The following is a 21809-nucleotide window of genomic DNA, read 5'->3' on the forward strand; positions in this document are numbered from 1 at the left end:
GCCCTGGGTTTACTGATGAGGAAATGGACAATGAACATCCTACAGAGAGTTTCATCATCCATAAGTATAGACTTGAAAACTCTAAAAACGTTTAGCATCTTGTTCTTTTAAGCCAGGATGTGCACTGGGGGCAAGCAAGAGCTAAGAAAAACCCCTTACAGTATAGGGTCCTTAACACATGAGAAGGTTAAAACCCAAGCTCTTCATATGAGCCCACAGTCAAGGTTTAATTTTGGCTTTTGTTTAAGAGTTCTACACCCATAATGTTAAGAATGAACGTCCATCCAAATTAGAGATCCCTGGTTTTGCCCTCAGCTGTTGAATCCTTTGAGCTGTTACTCTGTGTAGGAACACACAGTAACTGTTACACAGCCCCTTTTTGACTGGTATTTGACTCTGAACAAAGCAACCTTACCTAAAGGACAAAACGATGCTACTGCCTTTAAAACAACTGGCAGGAAACAAAACCTCTTGAAGCACCCCAGGCAGAATGGTGACATCTTATTACCTGTCAGCTGAGCCTTTGATAAGCCTACGACAGGTTTCCATTTGGACATCCAGGCCCCTTTTCATACTACACATTTCCATGTATTCATGCAGGTGGCGATTCATGTCACTCTTGGCTGTGGCCAATTCCAGCTGTAAGAAATAGGAGAGAATATTCAGCCCAAGGGGAGATGGTAACAGCTTCTCCCAGCTTTATTGCATTTATATATTGGTGGAGATACTAAAGCTGTCCAGAGCCAAGCCAAAGCATCCACACCATTTATGTTTAACCTCAGTGTTGTAAACCAGCAATTCATTCATCAGCTGACGAAGTGCAATTTAATCAGAGCTCAGCACTGGTTTTAAGCAGCCCTCAAGTTGTTTTTTTTTCCTGCTGCTTAGCATCTTGTTTGTCAACACACAGTAATTAATGAAAGCATGTTCTAGGCAGGGCAGAGATTTGGAGAAGCTACAGCTGCTGTGTCTGGCAACCTCTGAGGCCAGGTCTTGGAAAGCATTTCCCAGTGTGATGGTGGATATGCAAGGGGAGAAAGAGTAAGTGCATTTTTTCTCTCTTTGTTCTGAAGGTTCTCCCTCTACCAGCTACAGATTTATGCTTACTCAGTAACAGTGCTGTGCAGAGAATGGTATTTAGAAAAGAACCCCAAGGGTATGTCAGAGGAAAATCCCTTACATAGACAGACATTCCATCTTTCCTCTGCGTATATACTGGATCAGAACACTGTATGTTTTCAGCCACTAGAAACAATTCCTATTGTCATGAACCACTTCCTTACCTCTATCTGCCCTATTGTTTCCTGGTATTCCTTGTCTCTGGTTTTAAAGAAAGACTCTGTTTCATGGATCAAGTTTCCCAGGTTTTCCTCCTGCAGGGGAAAGGCAGACACAAAGAATTAGCAAGAATGTAACACAGAACTCAGGTTTTCTTGTCTAACCTGCTCAGAAACGGAGCTTGCGATGCTCTTTCATGCAAAGAGTCTTCTCAATGCATTTTTATACAGGCAGGGAATATTCTGCTTCTTAAAACACATTTTTTTACAATGACCATGGCTTTGTACACACAAAATCTCTGATCAAGGGACCTACAGAGCAAGGCTCCAGCAATTAACACACATACACCCGGTGCTGCCAAAGAACCAGACCCACGGATTTTCCCAAAGCTTTCACAGTCTGATCACATTTAGATTGTAATTGCTCTCCAGCCACAAGGCTTTGTTTTCCTTGCACTGACCATCGTGCTACTTACAGCTTTGCTCTGGAATACCCATTTTCCAATTGCATATTATTACTCTCAAGTCCTTTCAGTTTCCATTAGCTCACACCTATGCTCTGCATGAATTGTTTCCTATTGAAATCTGTAACTGCTAGATAAAGCAAGCTCACTCCAGCCCACTACTGATGAAAATGCCACATGCAAGAACACATGCTGTCCCATAGGAAACACCCTGCCAGACAGCAGCTCCCATAACATCATCACTTTGGATTGTCAGTACAGTCCGGGCTACAAAACATACAGCACTATTTCATGCTGTCACAAAGAGACTAAAGCAACGTCACTGTTCTCTCTTTCACATTATTACCTATCTCCCTTTTCCAGAAAGAAAATGATCAATTTAATGCAACTGCACTGATGAGCATTAATTATGTTTCCATCCTCTGGTCATATCTGAGGCAGCTTTATCAGGATCATGCCTGGTATCAGCACCAGGCTATCCAGCCTATAGCTACAAGAATCATTCCACTTATCCTTTTATATGCAGAAGTGCTTTAAGGAGGAAGGTCATAAAAGAAGGTGGCTATGGCACCATGTAAGAACTTGAAAGGAATAAAGCCACTGGAAGGAAGATTCAGACATGTAAAGCACGATGTTAAAGACCAGGCACAGTCGGAGCAGTCTTTATTCTGAATCTCCATCTACAAGACAAATCTACCCTTTCCTTGTATAATTTTCATTTAGAAGGATTTAAGCTGCTTAAAACCTTTATAGAGTTTTTGCACGTAAGGCCTGAGTTCGGCAATATTCCTCTGATAGCTGTGCTTATACATGCACACATGGGTATATGCAAATCAATCTGTCACTAATTCCAGCACATGGCTGCACATTATCACTCTGCCACTCTCCCTGCTCAAAAGACGACATGTAGCTAAGCACACTGCTTTCTGCAGCCCTAGCACTTCTAAGTAATCTCTGCAGTTTCAGAGGATGCCAGATGATATACAAAACGGGAAGACATAACATTAACACACTCCTGGCAGTCAACACAAGACAATATTCAGGAGACTGCTGCCTCAGCATCTTCACACTACAGTGCTGATGGAAGGAGGCAGGATTATTTCTTACCTACTGCTGTTGTGCTGCTCGGTAATGAAATAATAGCATTGCATTTAAAGACTACCCGCACAAAGCCTGACCTTGGCATTTCAATCACTCTTTAGGCTTGTTTAAAAAGGCTCAGGAGTCACCCAATGAGGCAGCATGCAGCCATTAGCTTATTTAGTGTGGGATCTTAAGGATTAAAAGCAAGCTGTTTATTATCCACCAATGCCAGGAGAATCCTATTGACTAGGAAGATGGAAGCACAAGATTCACAGCTTCAGAAGATCCCTGGGGCCTTACGCAGACCTGCAGCCACAGCTTCTTTGTTTGTGATGGGATATACATGCTTTAACATCTTCCACAGGCCATACTGAGTTTATTTTCCTCCCCACTAAACTGTGCCATCGTGTGTGCTACTGTACTCTTTTGACAATTAAAATGTGAATGATAATCTACAGAGATGCTGTGTAGAAGATACAGGGCTTGAGATAAACGACTGCTCAGGGTGACAGACCGTGTGATGCTCCTGCAACACCCAGACACATTGGATCTTTTGACACTTACTTGGTACTTTCATATACTCAGTTTGAAGGAGCAGAGGAAATGAAGTTTTACAAATAAACTGATTGCACACACTGAAAAGCAACCATAGAGAGAAAGCACTAAGAGGATTATTAAATCAAAGCAAGTTTGTGTGGCAAACTAGACCACGAGCTAAATACGCAAAGGCTCAGATGGCTGAAAGCAGCTGAGGGGTACAGTTCCTGTAGAGAATAGCTTGGGAAAAGAAGGGAAATGAACTCACCTCTCCTTGGAGGTCAATGGAAGGATTGCAGTTCGTGAAGTCTTCCCAGAGCAGCAACGTCTCCTCATTCTCCTCCCATGTTAAACTATCACAGTCATCATCAAAATCGAATGTCTCACGACTGTTAAGGGAACAGAAAAACCATTAGTGAAAACTGCTGCAGCCCCACTCCTCTAATTAATCATCCTCTAATTAATCATGAAAAAAGGGGCTATGAGAACCGAGTGAAGGAAACAATGCAGCAGCTGAAAAACCTCACAGGTTTTACAAACAGGCTGTGCCACTGTCCAAGTCCCTCACTCCTGGGCTCTTTGCCACCCCCAAGCAGAATAAAAGCTCCTTGTTAACATCCCTGATGCCAGGCCACAGTCCTAGCTCTGTCCTCCAGATGGTGCTGCACATTAGTTTCCCCTGTTTGCAAAACCACAAAAATGTTTGAAACTATTCTTTTTAGACATGGGAAAATGAGCCCAAACACAGCGTGAGGAGTTTGACAAGAAACAGCCACCAGAAGCCTCCCTGCGGCTTTGCATGTTGAAGTCCAGCCAACATTTCCCCTGAAGCACTTAAAAACCATGATTCCCCAAAGTAACAACGATTTAAAACTGAAGCCTCAAAGCAACGTGCAGGTAGCAGAAATACTCACTGTTGACTTGAACAAAGACACTACTACAGCCACTTAAGACCGAGAACAAACAGTGGCAAGAGTGGCCTTTAACCTCGTTATTTGGTTAAGCCCCTTTAGTATGTTCTGTTGTGTAAGAAAGGAAAGTTTTAGAAGGCACCGAGTCCCTTCTGGTTTGAACAGCAGCAGAGCAGAACACCAGTAGCTGCTTCTTGTCCTTGCTAAGGAGGCCTGACAAAAACCTGAACTGGCTCCCAGAAGCAGCCTGCTCATTTCAGACTGATGCATTTTTATTACTTGAGCTCACTTCCTTTTAAGCAGATAACATCTTAGTCCGGAAGCAGAGGCCAATGCTGTCTTCAGGAGGCTGAAGAGCTTGGCAAGAGACAGGCTCTCTGCCTGGACTCAGCATGACTTTAAAAAGTCATTAAACCAAAAAACCCTATAAACTTGGGGCATACGGAACAGTGCCTTTTGCAATGCAACTTTTTCACATCAGTTCCTTTTTGCAAGGGCTACCCTCGTGGGAGAGCCCAAAGGCTCCGGTTCTGGCTGCTGCTTACTTCAGACTCACACTCTTCAAAGCTGATTGCATTTGGACTTTTTACTACTAGACACGTAAAGATCCAAGTTTGTAACAGCTAAAATGCAAGTTGCTTTGTTTCTGTGAATGAGAGAAGCTCTTCAGCTGTGTATTTTCTACTTCACAAAGACCCCAAACCCAGACATAGAATCGTAGAATAGTTCAGGTTGGAAAGGACCTTAAGACATCCTTAGAAAGGTACCATTCCCAGTAAGCCACAAACCCTGTTCTACATCAACCAATTTGAACATACCCTGCAGTGCTTTGTGCCATGTGTAATAGGACCAGGAGATAAGAAGTCCATTAGCAGCACCAATTAAAATCAGGTATCACAGGCCAGGTTGAGGAACAAAACTAAAAGCCAGATGCAGTACAAACCTGGGAGCTCAATTTTAGCCTCTTGCTTTTCTAACACCTACACACTCTCTGCTGTCACATTGAGTTTTAGTGGTAGAGAAGACAAAAATCTATTTATTACACTGAATATTACTGAGGGCCTAAAGATACCCCAAACCAGAGTCCTAACAAGAGGAGTTATCTATGACTTTTGCAAGAAACATGCCCTCCTGAATGTGAAATTCAGGTGGAAAGAAAGACATCCCATTGAAACAGAACTTTAGGGAACAGCTGATGACAGAAGAGGAGTTAGTGCTCTTCCTGGAAAATTTCTTGTGTACTCCTACATATGAAATACTGTCCTACATTGTGTGGGAAAGCACTGGGAATTGTTCCCTCTGCAGTCACTGCAGGAGTTGGCAGAAGTCACTGTTATTCAGTGCTAGGGAAGTCAGATATGTAGTGCTTGCTGGGGTTATCCTCTGCCAAAAGAAAACAGCAGAGACCCTCAAAAGCCTCACCAGGCTGTGGCCACCTCCATCGCTTCTAGAACAGAAGAACGTAACAGCAGGGCACAGCACCAGCCAGCCTCCTGCACTGCTTTATGTGCCACCAAGGTGCAGAGTCTCTTCTTGGGTGCTACAAACTTCCAAAGACTCCAATCTGGGAGTCTTTAGGCAAAATAAATGCCAGACCTTCCAGCTGGGGAGATGACATTCTGGAGCAAGACTTGCAACTGCTAGAACTGATCTTCAGGACAGACCCACCACTACCATTTGCCTATAGCTCCACTGAAAAATCATACAAAATACTAGAGAAGTTTGTATCCGCTTTGAACTGAGCTTTCAGTGACCTTCCCAAATTCCAGCCAGCCCAAGCAGCAGTGAGGTTCTTTCCAATACTCTAGAAATCTGATTTTCAGCCAAATATGCAGAATAGACTCATGTTTTGTACTTTTTTTATGGTGTTGCATATTTCTTGGTTTGCTACTGTTATAACAGTACTGCTTTGGAATCCTGCGTGCACTTCCAGTGCTTCTTTCCAGGAAGGACATGAAGCTGCTGCAGCAAGTCCAGAGGAGGCCATGAGGATGATCAGGGGCTGGAGCAGCTCCTGTGTGGAGCCAGGCTGAGAACATTGGGGCTGTTCAGCCTAGAGACCTCATAGTAGCCTTCCAGTATCTGAAGGGGGCCTATAGTAATAAGACAAGGGTTGAGGGGTTCAAACTGAAACAGGGGAGATTTAGGTTGTATAAGGAAGAAATTTTTACTGTGAGGGTGCTGAGGCGCTGGCACAGGGTGCCCAGAGAAGCTGTGGCTGCCCCATCCCTGGCAGTGTTCAAGGCCAGGTTGGACCCAGGGGCTTGGAGCAAGCTGCTCTAGTGGAAGGTGTCCCTGCCCGTGGCAGAAGGTTCGAACTGGATGATGTTAAGATTCTTTCTAACCCAAACCATTCTATGATTCTATGATAACAGCAGTAAAAGAAGATTCTCTACGTAAGGGAAGAACAAAAATCAGTTCATTTTACTTGAATTTCCAGAAAACATATGTGGCAGCTCGAGTGTTCTGGGACTAAGTCTGCATTTCAGAACAAGCTTTCCCCATGTTGCTCATGATACTCACAGCTGATTAAACATGCGCTTCATTTCATCTGTGATGTTCAAGGAGCAGCTGACCTCATCGTCAGAGAACCTGCCATTGTCTCCGTCCTGTTCAGAGAGGTCATCATCAGATGTGAGCTTGCGTTCTTTCTTCTTGGAAGCCACCTTAATTGGAGAGAAGAGCAGTAACTAGAAGGTTCAACTGAAGTTGCTGCACCATGAGGGGCAGAAATAGAGACAGAGAGGCATTAGGTGTGAGCAGATATAACTGTTCATCAGGTCCCAGGCAATTCAGGGCTTGCTCGTATTCAAGACAGGAATTGGATCTGTTAATGAGTGGTGAACACAGAGCACAAGGAAGCAGTTCAGAACAGGGAAGAGCAAAGCAAGCTGCAGGCTGCCAGCGCTCTACAGATGTTCATCTGTTCACTGGCACCGCTCTGTGATCGACCAGAGAACATGCAGAGGTTAGAATGATACAGGGAGAAGCAGAAGCTGGCAGGAGTGCCCAGGCAGCAGGCTTGAGAGCAATGACAGAACTCTCCCTCTCTCCTGCCACCACCACAGGATTGAACCACCACAAAAGAGCAGACAGGAAGCCTTTCTAGGTAGCCTTGACTTCAGGGTCATTCCCACCCCAGCAGCAGAGGCAGACTGCTAATCATCAGGTTGACAGAAGAAGGGTTAAAGTGAACCATGAAAATGCCTGGACAACCTCAAAAAAATGAAGTTCAGAAACACACAGACAACTCAAGGGATGCCCCTGCCGAGGGTGCAGAGGATCACTTCTTCATCTGAGGGCTGTTGTGAACATGAAAGATATTCACAGATTGTGGCACAGAGTCACAAACACACAGTCCACTCCCAGCCTACTTTAGCTTGTCCTCTACTCAGCATATAAACCATCCCTTACTGGTATTGTTCTCCATGATGATCATTTTAACCACTGCATGCTTGACCAAAAGTGCTCTGCAGTTACCTTTGAGCAGAAAGACATGGCAGCTCTACTCAAAGACACGCTTAGATCACAGTAGGAGGAAGCTGGGTTAATCACAATTGAAAGTGCAGTTGGGACAGAAGACCAGCTGCATCAGGAGTTACAGGTTTGCTCCACACAGAGCCGTAACTGCTTGCTTTTGGAGCAAATTAAATCACTTTCCTACTAGCACCAAGGAGCCACATTAGCTCAATGAAAGCAAGGGGAGTTTCTAGTTCAAAGCAGTCATAGCTCACCATCACAGAAGTGTTATTTCTGGCCTCGGAGCTTGAGCCAGAAATAAGAACATTCAGATGACAGTTGTAAAAGCTTAAAACCCTTCACTTATGAAGGGAACAAATGTGAGGAAGCCATTTATACAAACCTACACCCTGTAATGCTTTTTTCCCTGCATTCATTGTAGACTAGCATCAGACTAACAGTGTGCCTTAAAGGTCATCCCAAGGCTTCTTATTTTATATGTTGTGCTCTTAATACTAGAGAAGAGAGCTATATTCCAAGAGTGAGAAAGAAGAAAATACACCTGCACAGAGAAATGTCAAGAGAAGGCAAATGACCTGGACCACGCTCCTCAACGCTGCTCCCTCTTGTCCCCTCACTCCTTGTCCTGCCCTATGGAAAATTCATGGCCTAATCACCTGGAATATCTTGGAAACGTCTTCAGAGTTGCGCTGCTGCGCTACATCACACAGCTTGGCTGTGATATCGATTCGCCGACAGATGTCCATGTCCACCTTCATGGCCTTTTCTTGAATCTTTGTGTCCAGGTCTGTCATGGGCTGCAGGAAGGACAGTAGTGATTATCCTCTATTATTATACAGTTCAGGAAAGAAGAGATACCCCACAGTATCTCTCTAACCCCAGGGCATACCACTCTTACACAATATTACATCTTGCTCTCCGGGAAAGGCAGTACATGGACAATCTAAATGGACTAGACAGCTAACAAATAACATTCATATCTGAACCTAATAAAGTTGCAGAGTGTTCTGTCACTGAAAAACCTATCCCCACCCCAAAACAACTGCTAGATGTGGCGACAGGCAAGTTGTACGGGACGATAAAGCTTTAAAAAGGGAAGAGAAAAAACCCTGTTGAGATTGTGCATGACAGAATAAAATCTAAGACCTGGGGAGTATGCAACAGTTCCCTTCCTTTCAGACAGAAAAGCTGTGCCTGCAAGAGGAAGATGCTTTTAAAACAGACCCCAGGTTACACAGCAACTTTATACATACCACAGAAACATGAAATCAAGACTGGATCTAAAGAGATCCATGAAAACTTGTGACACACAAACCACTCCTCGTGGCATTAACCTGGCTTCCAGCCTAGCAAAAGTTCTATTTGAGAAACATCTTGTCTTACTTCACTCTGGGCAGTAACCATAAACATCATTTACACAAGATACTCCCACTCAGACAGTACAGCTGGCTCCTTAGGAAGAAACATTAAAGCAAAAAGCGTATTTTCCAGCCTAGACAAGACTTGCTCTGCTAGAAAGTACCACTTCAATGGCTGGGCAATGCTTCCTCTGTGACCAGAAAAGCAGAAACACTCTCTGCAGAGCATGCTTAAATACCAAATCCCCTTTCCAAGATGAAAACTGTGGGGTTAGGTTTGTTTGGTTGGTGTAGTTTGCTTTTGGTTTTAAGTCATTAGAAGAGTTCTTCTCCAGCCCTTGTCAACCACCTTTGGAGAAGCTAGAGATCTCCGTTTTACAACCACACTGAGAAAAAGAGGTCTTTAAACAGTGACACACTCTGAAACACTCTCTCAGTTGATAGGTACCAGCGATTCTTACCCACAGGAAGGCAAGAGCCACATGCCAACATCTTGCATTTCTCTGCTCTAAATATTTAGACAGCGAGATTCAAAACAAGCCTTCTCACTGCTTTCCTTATGCTCTCCTGTCTTACAGGGCTTGCAAAGCCCAAAGCACACTTGAGAGCAAGCTGAGGAGGATGTTTGCCTTCATCACCACCCTTTTTGTACACACGGAGCACCACTTCTTCCTCAGTGAAAACGTCACCACAGTGATGCAACCCTAAGGAGCTTCTCCCTTTCACACTGCCTCTAACCAAGCATGCCTGTCCTCGATTAAACACCAGATGAAGAGACAGCTAATTGGCAAATTTCACACGAACAGATCTAGTGGCCCTGAGAGAATGGATTTGACACCAGGGAGCAGGTTCTGCAAGTTTATGTGAAGTCAGAAGGAAGCAATTCTATGCAAAATTACTGAATAAATAAGCATAATAAGACCTATTCATTAGACAACTGGCATCAGCACTACTTCAGTCTTATAGAGAACAGCACCTAACTTAATGTTCACCTGGCTTATCTTCCTAGATACTTGCATGAGTACACGCTCTCAGTACATCTAAGTGTAAGTATTCAAAGCCAGGTTGGATGGGGCTTGGAGCAAGCTGCTCTAGTGGAAGGTGTCCCTGCCCATGCCAGGGGCTGGAACTGGATGAGCTTTAGGGTCCTTTCCAACTCAAACCAGTTAAATTATTCAGTCGTAGCCTAAAAGATCCCCAGCCTTGAAGTGAAGTCAGGATCTAAGGAGACACAGAAAAGCAGCACTGGAAACAAAGCCAGATACTCGAACCAGTGACACTCCGAGCTTTCCCAAAGGGATCTGGGAAATACACAAAGTGTGCTCCCTCTCTGAACACAACTCTCTCGTGTGACTCGGACCAGAATCCCTCCTGTTAGCAGTACACGGTGCTGCTCAGTGACGAATCCTTCACCCTGACCTGCGAGGTCTCCAACATTTGTGCCATGGCTGCAGATGTGAATGCCGGCACTGCCAGCTGCGGAGAACAGGGAAGGGAGGGAAGAGTCCGCGTTATGGGCTAAGCAGCAAAGTTAATGCATCTCTACACAGACCAGACAGGAAGCAGGGGGCAGGGTGATCTGCCTGATGCATTAGATCATAAAGGCAGCCATAAATGCTAACTACAAAGCAGCACTCACTAAGACCATAACCTTTTTATGAATGAAGCCATTTGCATGACACACGCATTTCACAAAGGCAGTGGGAGTTGGCCACTCCGCTCTCCGGTGTACTTACATCACTCATCAGACCCTTAAAGACCACGAGTTCTGCTTTCAGTCTTTCAATCTTTTCATTTAACTCCTCCTGGAGAGCTTCGGCTTCCTGCGCCTCCTGCAAGAGAAAACACACAAAGAACTAAGGGCTAAGAGGTCAATATATGCTTCCTCACTTAACCTGAACAGGGCTGATAAGGCTTGTCACCACCCCAGGCTTCACTTTGTCAGACTTCAGCACCTCCCTGCTTCAGCTTCCAAACATTAACACTATTCTCTAGCACAGAGCAATGCAGTCAGCTGCTTTAGCTAGAAGAAAGATTTTTAAAAGACAAATGCAAGTTATTACCACCATAATAAAAGGCACAGAGAAAACCTGTACTTTTCAATACATGCTGTTCAAAGCTTACCTCTCGTAAGGTTTCTACCATAGATTCCAGACTCATTCTTCTTGTGAATTCCTCTTCCCATCTGAAAGATAAGATTTGCAGGCAAAGTGTTAACTGGTTTTTCCCCCTCAAAATCACAAGTTTTCTGGTAGCTGTAGGATGATGACAGTTACTTGAAATGTAAAGCAGATGGTCCCCCACACTTGTACACCCTTAGAATGGGAACATTAAGTCTTGTAGGAGACTAAAAGCTAAATCCATTTTCATTGGGATCACTACTCTTCCTGCTCTCCTATGTTGCAAATAAAAGTGGGCCATTTTCAGTGCAAGAAGAATCAGCTGAAGGTAAATCATGTGACTCAGCAGCTGTACTATTCATCTGCTCAGCCCAATCAATTCATACCTTAATGTGCTTTTGATATCAAAAACCTCAATAATCTACATGCCTCAATCATTTCCCAGCACCATCATTGCAAGGAGTACTTAGAGAAGCATCCTTGAAGGGAGGGAACACACACTTAGTCTGCTGCAGTACTGAATGGACAGAAGAAAAGGAATTACAAACTGTGTAATTAAACCTCATACTATGAGCATCGTTATATTTGAGTTCCTTGTTGGATTAAGTGTAAAAATATCCAACAGTTCCCCTTTTTCAACATCAAAACCCTTTAAGGAGCAAAAAGCACTATTTGACCATACTAACTCGAAAGCTAAACTCTTGAAAACATGATACCCATTCATACACACTGATATGGTTTGATTTGGGGGAAGAGAGGAAGTAAAACATGTATCCCTCTTTTTGAATGGGCAGTGGTGCCACATGACAGTTGTCCTGTCTACTGTAACAACAGGAATTACACCCCTGGAAGAGAAACTTTGGATACCACATGATGAAAAACTGAGTCCCATCATGGTAATTCCTGTTGCCACTTCAACACATTTTATAGCCCAACTGAAGATGGGAAACCACAGCCCAGAAATCTATTAAATCAAAGGATTCTTACAAATGCAAGGTTAAATCTGCTAAAATGCATCATTCCATCCTATTTTCAAACCACAAAGGAACCTGGTGATGGGTAGATTGCAGGATATTCCCACTGAGGCAGCTGGTTTCATGCATACGTAATCACTGTGCCACTCGATACATCTCCTCATTCCAAGTGCAAATTTAATCCCATCTGAAATGGAAGCCAGGGGGGACCATTTCAGCAGGAAGGATGCAGGCAGGCACAGTGCTATTGCAGTTTGCTGTCTTCAGGAGCCGTCACAGGCACCTGAAGGGGTTTTACATCTTAATGCAGCAGCAGCTCGGAGGAGCAGGGTGCCATGATGACATGCTGCCTACATCCGCTCCTTCCTGCTGCTGTGGGGCAGGATTCTCCAACATCATGGCATGTGGATTCCCTGTCATACAGTTTGCCTTACGCAGGAAGCCTTGTGTGCATCTTTTTAGCAACAACGATTTATTGCCAAGCAAAGGAAAATATTTAGGTTGAAATTTGCATTTGTCATCGAATGTTTTAGCTCGTATTTGCATTTCCTATTTGGTTTTTTCACTACTAATTCCACATATTTCTATAAAAATAGTAACTGGATATTAAAATCTGTTATCCAGATTTTAATATTAGAGGCAGCAAGGTGAAATTAAAGCAAATGGATTTGCAGTCTGGAAGATGGGCTCCTTCTGTTACAGGAGGAGTGTTGCATGGCTTCAGTCATTCCTCCTGGTCTCTCTGCCATCAGGCTGTCGTTTAGGGCTGGAAGTCAAGCAGACACTGCAGAAATTGATACGCTGCTTCTCCAGGTTTGCACTGTTGCAATGAGGACGCCTGCCTTCATCCAGGTTTGCCTGCTGTACAGTCTGCATCCTCACAGTGCATTCTGCAGAGGGAAAACATAACTGCGTGGTTTTGCAGCCTCTGCCAAAAGCTAGGGAAAAGGATTAGCATTCCTCCTCAGCAGTCCAGCCACGCTGGGCTGCTGCCAGAATTACACATCTCAAAGTCTGCTCGGACCCAGACCTTCCTCATCCTGCAGAAATTCCAGGAGTTCCTTTCTTTTTTCCCTTTGTGCCATTTTGCAGCACAGGGATTTACGACCCTAATTCCCTTCCATCACACTCCTGGTGTCTTCAAGAGCAAAAGGATCCCCTCTTTTTACACACACACACACACACACACACACACACACACAGAGCCTCTCCACAACTCCTGTGGTGTTCGTTATAAGAACAACAAAGCAAGGCCATTTTTAACCCAAAAGTTCCTGCCTAACAAAGAAGTTTGCACTGGATTGACATGAAGGTCCTGCTAGAAACATTCATATCACATCCTGAACCTCAGAGCACATTTCTCCCACCCACCACCAAGCTGATTAACCTCATTTAACAGCTAAAAATGCCAATCTTACTTTCTCCTCACACATAAACCTCGGGAGACTATTTGTAATGAAGAGAGGGAGGAAATGGACAGGAAGGTAGAGGATGACAATGGAGCAGAGGATTAATTCTCCATTTCAACTTCCAAGGAAGTGAGATAATAGAAAGATTGCTCATTCATATGATCATCCTGTATTTGTTGTGACATACAGGGCTTTAAAAGGAACCTTGGCAGCTGTGCTACTTACTACACACTCCAGCAAATGCAGCAGTGAGGAGTCAGTGTGCCACTTGAGAAGATGCTAACTATAGCTCTGACATCTTTCATATTCAAGACACTAAACTATTCTCCTGGTCATTTATACTGGTCAGTATCTTCCTCTTTAGTTACCATCTAAAAGCAGAAGATGCTGTTCCACCCAGCAGGCTGCAGGTGCCTTCTACTTCCTAGCAAACAGAAGCAGTGATGCCATGCTGCATGCATGTCCATGAAGGGGACCAGAGCCTTCCTTCATCCCAAGGAAGAGGGAAGCACCACCTGATTATCCCTTCTGCAGCACAAAGCAGAGTGGGCAGGTAACTCCTCAGCTGGATAAGCATGGGAGAAGCAGCACAACGGGGACTGTAATCCCAAAGAGAAATGGCTGCACACACTGTAGGCTAAAAACCCAGCAGACTTCACATACTTGCTGCAGGGTATTACCCAGCCAGCTGCTCCTGCTGCTCTCAAATACACTGATTTCTTGGCTCAGATGCATCGATTGCATCCCAAAAATCTATTTTCTGACCCACGGTGCCATCTAAATTTACCAGACGTCAGTTTCTTGTTTTACTTTATTTCTTTAACACCAGTAATACAGATTCCAAACCTAACCAAGCTTTTTTCCTTCTTTCCCATCTTCCAAGAAAGTTTTAGCTCCAACCCACCCCCAAATAAAGGGATTCTAGGAGCTATGGATCTATTCCCCTTTTACCAGATGTGACACATTACATTCCAGCAGCATTCAGTCATTGCAGCTTCGGGCCCCAAACTACTTCTGCAGTCGTGTCTTACATAGCTTAGAGGAGAACAAAGGCTGCTGGCTTTCTTTAACGGGAATAGCTACATTACAGGGATATTAGACAAACAAAACACATGAATAGTCAGCTGGGATTAGCACAGCTTAAAGCAGTGTTCTCGTAAAGCTGAGTCACACCACAAACTTGTGTGTTTCCTTTGAAATCGGAAGAGTAGCTACCAGTTCACCCATACTAACATCAGCTCCTGCACCCAAGAAAGCCCATGGAGACAGCCCAGGAACTGGATAATGTCACTTAAAAGCTTCTCTAAGTTTTCAGGTCTAACAGCCCTGAAATTAAACTGAGCTTGTTGACACAACAAGCTTCGAGCCACTTTCCCACTCCCTGAATACCTGCATCGATGAACACAAGTATCTTTCTCCTTTCCCTGTGCCAAGGCAAGCTCAGGAATAGTGACCAGCGAAGAGAAGCGCCCACAGCAGCAATTCACAAAACCTCTTTGGAAAAGAAAGTTAGTTTTAGGGAAGTTTTCTTTCCAAATATTGCTCAGTAGTTTCCTTTCAGCCCCAGGATTTTTAGGTGTGAGTATGGTATTGCTTAGACAACAAAACACGCTTACAAAATACACCGGGCATAAACACACTGGTTTAAGTAGGTTTTTGCTCAAGGCAGAAAGGCACAAGTAGAGCAGTTAATGATGCCTGATGGTATCAACTACATTATTTCTTCTATAAAAAGCATCCTCCCCCAAGGAAGCAACTATTCCTCAAGTAGCACTGAATGACAACATCATTTTCCCATAAGAAAAACCTCTTTAGGGAGGAAGACAAGATCCTTCTTCCTGGGAGTTTTGTACAGCCATGCTGAGAAAAAAAAACCCAAACAGAACAACAGAAAACAGTTACAGTGGTCCAGGCTTCTTCCATGCCCGTCTCTCAGGTACCAACTCCAAAGCTGCAGCATCTTCCCACCAGTTTATGGGGACAAGAGCAGCAGCAGAAAGGAAAACCTAATAGTTTATGAGTGCTTCAGTCCGCAAAAGGAAACTAAAGCGTTAGTTTGAACAATGCCCATCAAATTACTGACAGTAATTCCTGAAAACAAACCCACTGAACAGACCAACCATCAGCACTACTTCAGGGAACAGCGTAACTGTTTCTTCTTGCATGCTAAAACACCACTGTTCCACTTTTGGCACAAGATGCACCCAGCCTTGCTCATCTGTTGGACACGAAGCATCTAAGATGCCTTCTCTGATGTACCACACCTGCAAGAAGATGGAATAAAACACCCATGCTATGGCAGGGCCAAGTAATGACACGTCCAGAGCTGCCCACTCCCGCTCCTTTGTGGCAACACTGCTCATTCTTTGTGCATGTTGGGATCGTTCTGACGCCCATACATTGTTTACAGGAACCCCGAATGGCAAAGCTGGCCGGCGCTGGCACGAGATTTAACACTTAGCGTGCACCAGCCTAAGCGATTTAATCACTTTGCATTACTCACGGTTGTTACACGCCACCTCTCACCGTGGGTCTGTAGTAACATGCCCACTAATCCCCTTCTCCACCACCTAGATAATAACTATCAACATTACAGTTTATAACTCTGGTTATTATACACTGATTTCATTGGCATTGACTTAACGGCCCAGATGTCCAAACTTGGATTCCCATACAAAAGGATCCAGAGCCTAATCCTGGGATCTGCCAAAACAAAATCTGAGCAGGGTGTGATAGTTGGGGATAAGAAAGCATCATGTTCAAGACTTTCTGGACAGGTGTCATATAGAATTACAGAACACCATGTTGGAAGGGATATCAAGGATCACCTGGGCCAACCTTTCTAAGCAAAGGTATAGAGAAACCTTCACAATACTGAAGTTCTGCTGCAGCATCAGTCTCTATTGAACCGTTTGCAAGGATATTTCCTAACTGAAAGAAAAAACCTGCATCTACAATCTCCCTAAACCATTTCCAAGACTGGAATGGCAGTTTAGGAATATAAATACAAATAGCTGTCTGCATGTTTTCATTAGCTTAAAAGAACCAGACCATGCAAGATGGATTTCATTTAACAACTCCATGAAACCTTTATTTTGTTAAGCAAACAAAATCATAGAATCCATTCTCTCTGCTTTTAAAATCCTTGCTTAAGAGATCATTTTCATGTCCAGGCTTAGTTTAGCACTATATTAAATCTAAGATTGCATTAATTTGCTTATTCACAAATGCCACCTCTTGTTTCAGTGGGCATTTTTAAGACGCTCTAAATAGAGGGATTCTCCCAGACGATCCCAAGCACAGACCATTTTGATCCCACATGCCCTGACTTCTTACTGAAGCAAATTAAATGTTAGTTGATGGGCTCCATGTAAAACCTATTAATTTAATGGGAACGTCTGATTCCATTAAAGCCTGGCTGTAACACAGCAGCAGCAGCACTTGAATGAAGTCATGTTTCTTGCCTGTTGCAAGCAACATCCTCTCCACAGATTCTCCTTGCTACAAGTCAGCCACCGCAGCATCACATTTCCCAAACATCAGAGCAACGGAGAAGTTTGTACCCTTGAACCTCTAGCAGTGCTCTAGAGGATACAGGAAAAGTCACTGCACAGCAGAACTTGTACCCTTTGCACTGTTAATACTTGGGTGTTTCATTATAAAGGAACATTATAAAGGAGAGTTTAATATTAAAGTCCTATTCCAGACTTGTGCTCTGCTTAAAACGGCATGCAGACCTTTGAACAGCAGCAACTGCTTGTGAAGGGAATTACTAAAAGGACTCACTACACAGCAAACCATTGTATAATTATGCCTCCCGATTACACACACCTAAAAAGATGCTCCAGCCTGTTACTGCAACCACAACAAAAATCATCTGCAAGTTCATCTGTGTTTTGTTCCTGACCACACAAGGTGTTTCAACAAAAGCCATGCATAATGTCACAAGAGTTCAACAACACCAAGTAAAAGCAACAGCCAGGCCTGCATTCCTTTAGAGAGAAAATTATGGTGCTTTTAATACAGCAGGAGATTCTACATATAATTGTGCAATATTCACAGCAGCATTAAACACATTCTCAGCTCCATAGCTAGGAGTCATACACCCCTGCAGCACTTATTCTTGGAAACAACACTGCACTAAAAAGCCAGTTTTAAATCTAAAGTGTATTTTGATACTTGGATAAGCTCTGGACCTCCACTTGCACCCAGCCCCAAACACAGAAGTCCATTAACAAAGACACAAGATACTTATTCAGGGAGGTGTAACACAGCACATGAGGCAGCTGTTGGGGGTTTTCACAGTATTTTATACATCTTCCTGTTAGAGAAAGCACTTAAAAGCTCTCCTGTCCTTGAAGAAGGGCACCACCTATTACAAACTTCAGTTCCTTTCAATCTCACAGCTAGGCAAGTGAAGGAAAACCAGAAATAAATCCTTGGAAGTCTTCCACTTCCCAGTGCATCCAAGGCTATTAATGCTGCTAAATCTATTTCTACATCAAACAGTAGCAAATTCACTTGAAATAGGGCTGCCTTAAAAGAAATAATGGGTTGTGTTTTTCCCCCACCATAAGTGTATTGAGAAACAGGGTAAAATAGCTGAAGCCATCAAGCTCAGTGCAGCCCAGCGTTCACTTTCAGCAAGGCCAAGTTCAGAGCTGGCGGGCTGTCTAACTGCTCTCGGCTGAAGAACTTGGATTCAGCTTGCCCTCAGAACATGAAGGTGCCAGAGCTCTGAACTCAGTAAGTGCTATGCAAAGAAGTCTTTTCCCTTGTGTTTATGACCTAACCAACATCCTGGTTTCTAAGCCCTTCTGAAGGCTCGGGTCCAGAACTTCTGAGAGTAGGCAAGTTATAAGTTACTTTGATTGGAAAGAAAAGCTTTGCACAGCATCCTTTTTCCCCACGTGCTCTATACCCCTTTCATATTCTCCTGAAGAGAAAGATGAGGCCCATGACAACATACCCAAACCTGCAGATCACTGACCTGCCTATTCTGCTGCCCCAAATGATTTTGAACATCATTTAACAGGTTAAATCCATGAGAAGTGTTGAAAGCATAACTCAATGCCAGGAGGGCAGCTTCCTGAAATGAGCCTGATCAGGTTAGGTAATTCTTTTTGGTGCTTCATGCAAGCCCATGGCATCTGTACTCTGCTACTCCTGCTCCTCTCGAGCACATGGAAATCATAACTGCTTTGGAGGAACAGAGCTTTTACGCTTTAAGGAGGAAAAGCATAGGTGACATCTGTCTATTCAACCTGTATTTCTAACGTATCCATACTCCACAAGCAGAGTATAATTCAAACCCCATTTTATCACTAGTGTCCTTCACACCTCAAACCATGGAGCTGATCACAGGAACATAACTACAAGCAAAGGAACCATTTCTGGCTAGTCAGACACGGTTTTGGCTGGTAAGATACCATTAGATTGCAAGCTCTTGGGGCAAGACTTATGATGTAATTCATGACAAAGTAACTGCTACAGAAAGTGAACTAAACCCTGCTTTCCATAGCCTCCTCAGCTTGACAGCGTCTCACCACAGCTTCACAAACCTCTGCCCAACCTGTCCCAGCAACCGCAGATGCAAGCAATGGTAGCTCAGGCTGGATGTACTCCTCAGCAGAGGTGGGCACTCACAGGCTGCAGCCAAGTCTGCAGGCAGAATTCAAGCTAGTTGTATTCCCCTCAGCACCAGCAACTGAAATTCATTTGTCACTGCTGTCAGACTCTTCATGACAGCGTTTACAAGCCCTGAACAAATACACAGCTCTTAAGCATGAACAAATAATTCTGCAGTGTGGGTCTACTGCAGTTTTTGACAGCTGAAATGCAATTCTTGGGTGGGTGCAGCAGACCCCGGGGAATAGAAGAAGGATTTGGGCAGTAACATGAGAAAGCACAATGAGAAGGCTGCCTGCCTTCCATTTCCCAGCCAGCTTAGCAGTGCCTGAAGTTAGCCCAGAACTGTTTCTAACAAAAGAGCCTTGTGGAAGAAAGGCACCTCAGGCAAACACAAGGCCTACAAGTGGGATTGCTTTGGCAGGGGTTAAGGACTGACTCTGCAATAAAGGAAAAGCAGCCAAGACTACAAGGTAAGGACAAAACAGTCTACAATTAGGAAAAGACCAATAGCTCCAGACTAGGCAAAGACTTCAGAAGTGGAGACAGAGAAAGATGTGCAACAGAAGAGGAATAGCTCAAAAGCCTACCTCTAAGGAAGTTCCCCGCTGCAAAGAGGAAATGTCATGATGAACTTCAAGCTTCCAGTTACTTAGCTTTATTGAGACAGCCTTCAGCTATCATAGACACAAGAGCTGCAAACAAATTGAATTAGCAAAGATATCAACTTCTAGCAAGCTGCCCTTTGGCATTAAGACAGGCAGCCACTATTCCCTAAGCCAACAGGATACCCAATTTGAGCAGTTAGTCTGAGTTCAGCCCACTGCTGGGGAGCAGGACCAACCAGTGCCACGTCTCTTGTGCCTCCAGGGTACCTGCAGTGACATTTTGTTCTGAAAGGAAATGTCAGACACACAGTTTGCTTGACAAGTCAGCTCTGATTCCAGGAATATGATACAGCCCACGCATGGCATAGTAAATATGGTTGGGTTTAACTACAGAACATCTGATAAGATTTATACCCAAACACCCATTTGACATATATCAACACAGAATGACACTTTTGGCAAGACGACAATCAGAGAACTGCATTTTGTACTTCTTTTTAGCTCAACTGTGCAGAATTGAATCGTCTTTATCACTATTTTCTTGTAGCCTTGGTAGCTACTACTTCAACCTTCCTGGACCAATGCTCAGATTCTCAGTTCTCTTCCTCTGGTATCAATTAAATCTGAAGCATTTCCCCCATTTTGTAGGTATATCCGCTTATTTTTTCCCCTTTCTTTCTATATATTTCTAGTAACAATAAAAAGGAAACTGACGGAGATGGACACATCCTGATCACACTATACTGGGTAACAGCACCACATTTCCAAGGCTGTTTCCCATGCTGCCATTCTTATTTACTTCTCACGGCACCAGCAGCCCACCAACCAGCACTACCACAAAACAAAGAGAACTCGAGCAACTAAAACAATTGGGAAGAAATACTCCATTCCTACAGAGATCAGACTATGAGTTGCAAAAGCCACTGTCCTACAACCTTAATTTTAGCTCACAGCTGAGTCCGTGCTCACGTCAGTCGTGTCTGCTCAAACTGTCCTCTAGCAAACAGCAGCACTATAGTCACTTGTGCATGTTATTATGGCAAACAAACCCTTATCTCCCTTGCCACTGAAGTGTACAGAAGAGCTCTGCGTTCTCTAGGCCTGCAGAAGGCAACTGCAAGCACAGCTTATGAACCAGCCAAGGCAAAGAACATTACATTCCTGTAAAACCATTGTCACTGCTGCAGATAAAGTAATTACTCTGACTCATTCTGAAGCAGGTAATCTGAAAAGCACAGGATTACATTACTGCATAGTGCTGCTGGCTACAAGTTAATTATCAAATCCTGAATTCCCATGTAAGGAAATCTCTAGCAAACATAAGCACCCACAAACCTCACGCATTAGAGACAGCTGATCACATATATACATTTATTTTACAGCTCTGCCTATTGACAAGCTGCTGGTTTATGCTCTTTTTTATGTCAGGCATTCAGGTGTTTTGTCCTAGCACTTTGCCACAGCCATGTGGGTATAAAACTGCTGTGAAATGCATTCAAGCTCACTAGTCCTAATGACCATTCTCTCTGAAGAAAACACTACTGAAATACAGTGAGGATGCTATAAAGGGAGAGAACAGAACAAAGACTGAGCCTGAAGAGAAGTGCTGACTTAAGTCAACTATTCGTATTCTTATTATTAGTTTTCCTACTTCCTACAAAAGTCAAAACCCTGCCTATTATTTTCTACTCCTCCTAAGGAACTCCTTTATCTACCCACCTCTGGCACGGCAGGGGGGTTACATTTCTTATGTGGGTCTGACAGACACGGACAAGCATCTCTGAGCAAACACGAAGCAGAAGTTTGATGTCTTTCAGTAGTTTCTTCGCTAACCCTGCAACAGCAGGGCAGGAAGCAGTAGCCCATCCAGTGCTTTTAAGCCATATTGCAACGATTGCATAGACTATTCATCATCTCGGATTCTTTTGGTGAATGCACAGAAATAGGCTGGGACATGTGC

At 43.8% G+C, this 21809-nt stretch overlaps 1 protein-coding gene across 2 annotated transcripts in view; it reads right to left on the minus strand.

The window, feature by feature from the left end:
* IFFO2 (intermediate filament family orphan 2) overlaps positions 1 to 21809 on the minus strand; it is a 40380-nt gene that overhangs the window by 4042 nt on the left and 14529 nt on the right. The window contains exons 2-8 of one of the 2 annotated variants that reach the window (XM_057416244.1): positions 11235 to 11295; positions 10847 to 10942; positions 8409 to 8549; positions 6796 to 6938; positions 3630 to 3750; positions 1284 to 1373; positions 509 to 639 (exon numbers count right to left, since the gene is read on the minus strand). In XM_057416244.1, coding sequence (XP_057272227.1) covers positions 509 to 639; positions 1284 to 1373; positions 3630 to 3750; positions 6796 to 6938; positions 8409 to 8549; positions 10847 to 10942; positions 11235 to 11295 — 783 coding nt within the window. The remainder of the gene's footprint in view (positions 1 to 508; positions 640 to 1283; positions 1374 to 3629; positions 3751 to 6795; positions 6939 to 8408; positions 8550 to 10846; positions 10943 to 11234; positions 11296 to 21809) is intronic. The other variant, XM_057416245.1, reaches the window with a different exon arrangement.

The sequence above is a fragment of the Pezoporus wallicus genome, unplaced genomic scaffold, assembly GCF_028554395.1.
Source record: "Pezoporus wallicus isolate ANWC-B61680 ecotype Strahan unplaced genomic scaffold, APGP_CSIRO_Pwel_v1 contig_14547, whole genome shotgun sequence".
NCBI classification, from domain to species: domain Eukaryota; kingdom Metazoa; phylum Chordata; class Aves; order Psittaciformes; family Psittacidae; genus Pezoporus; species Pezoporus wallicus.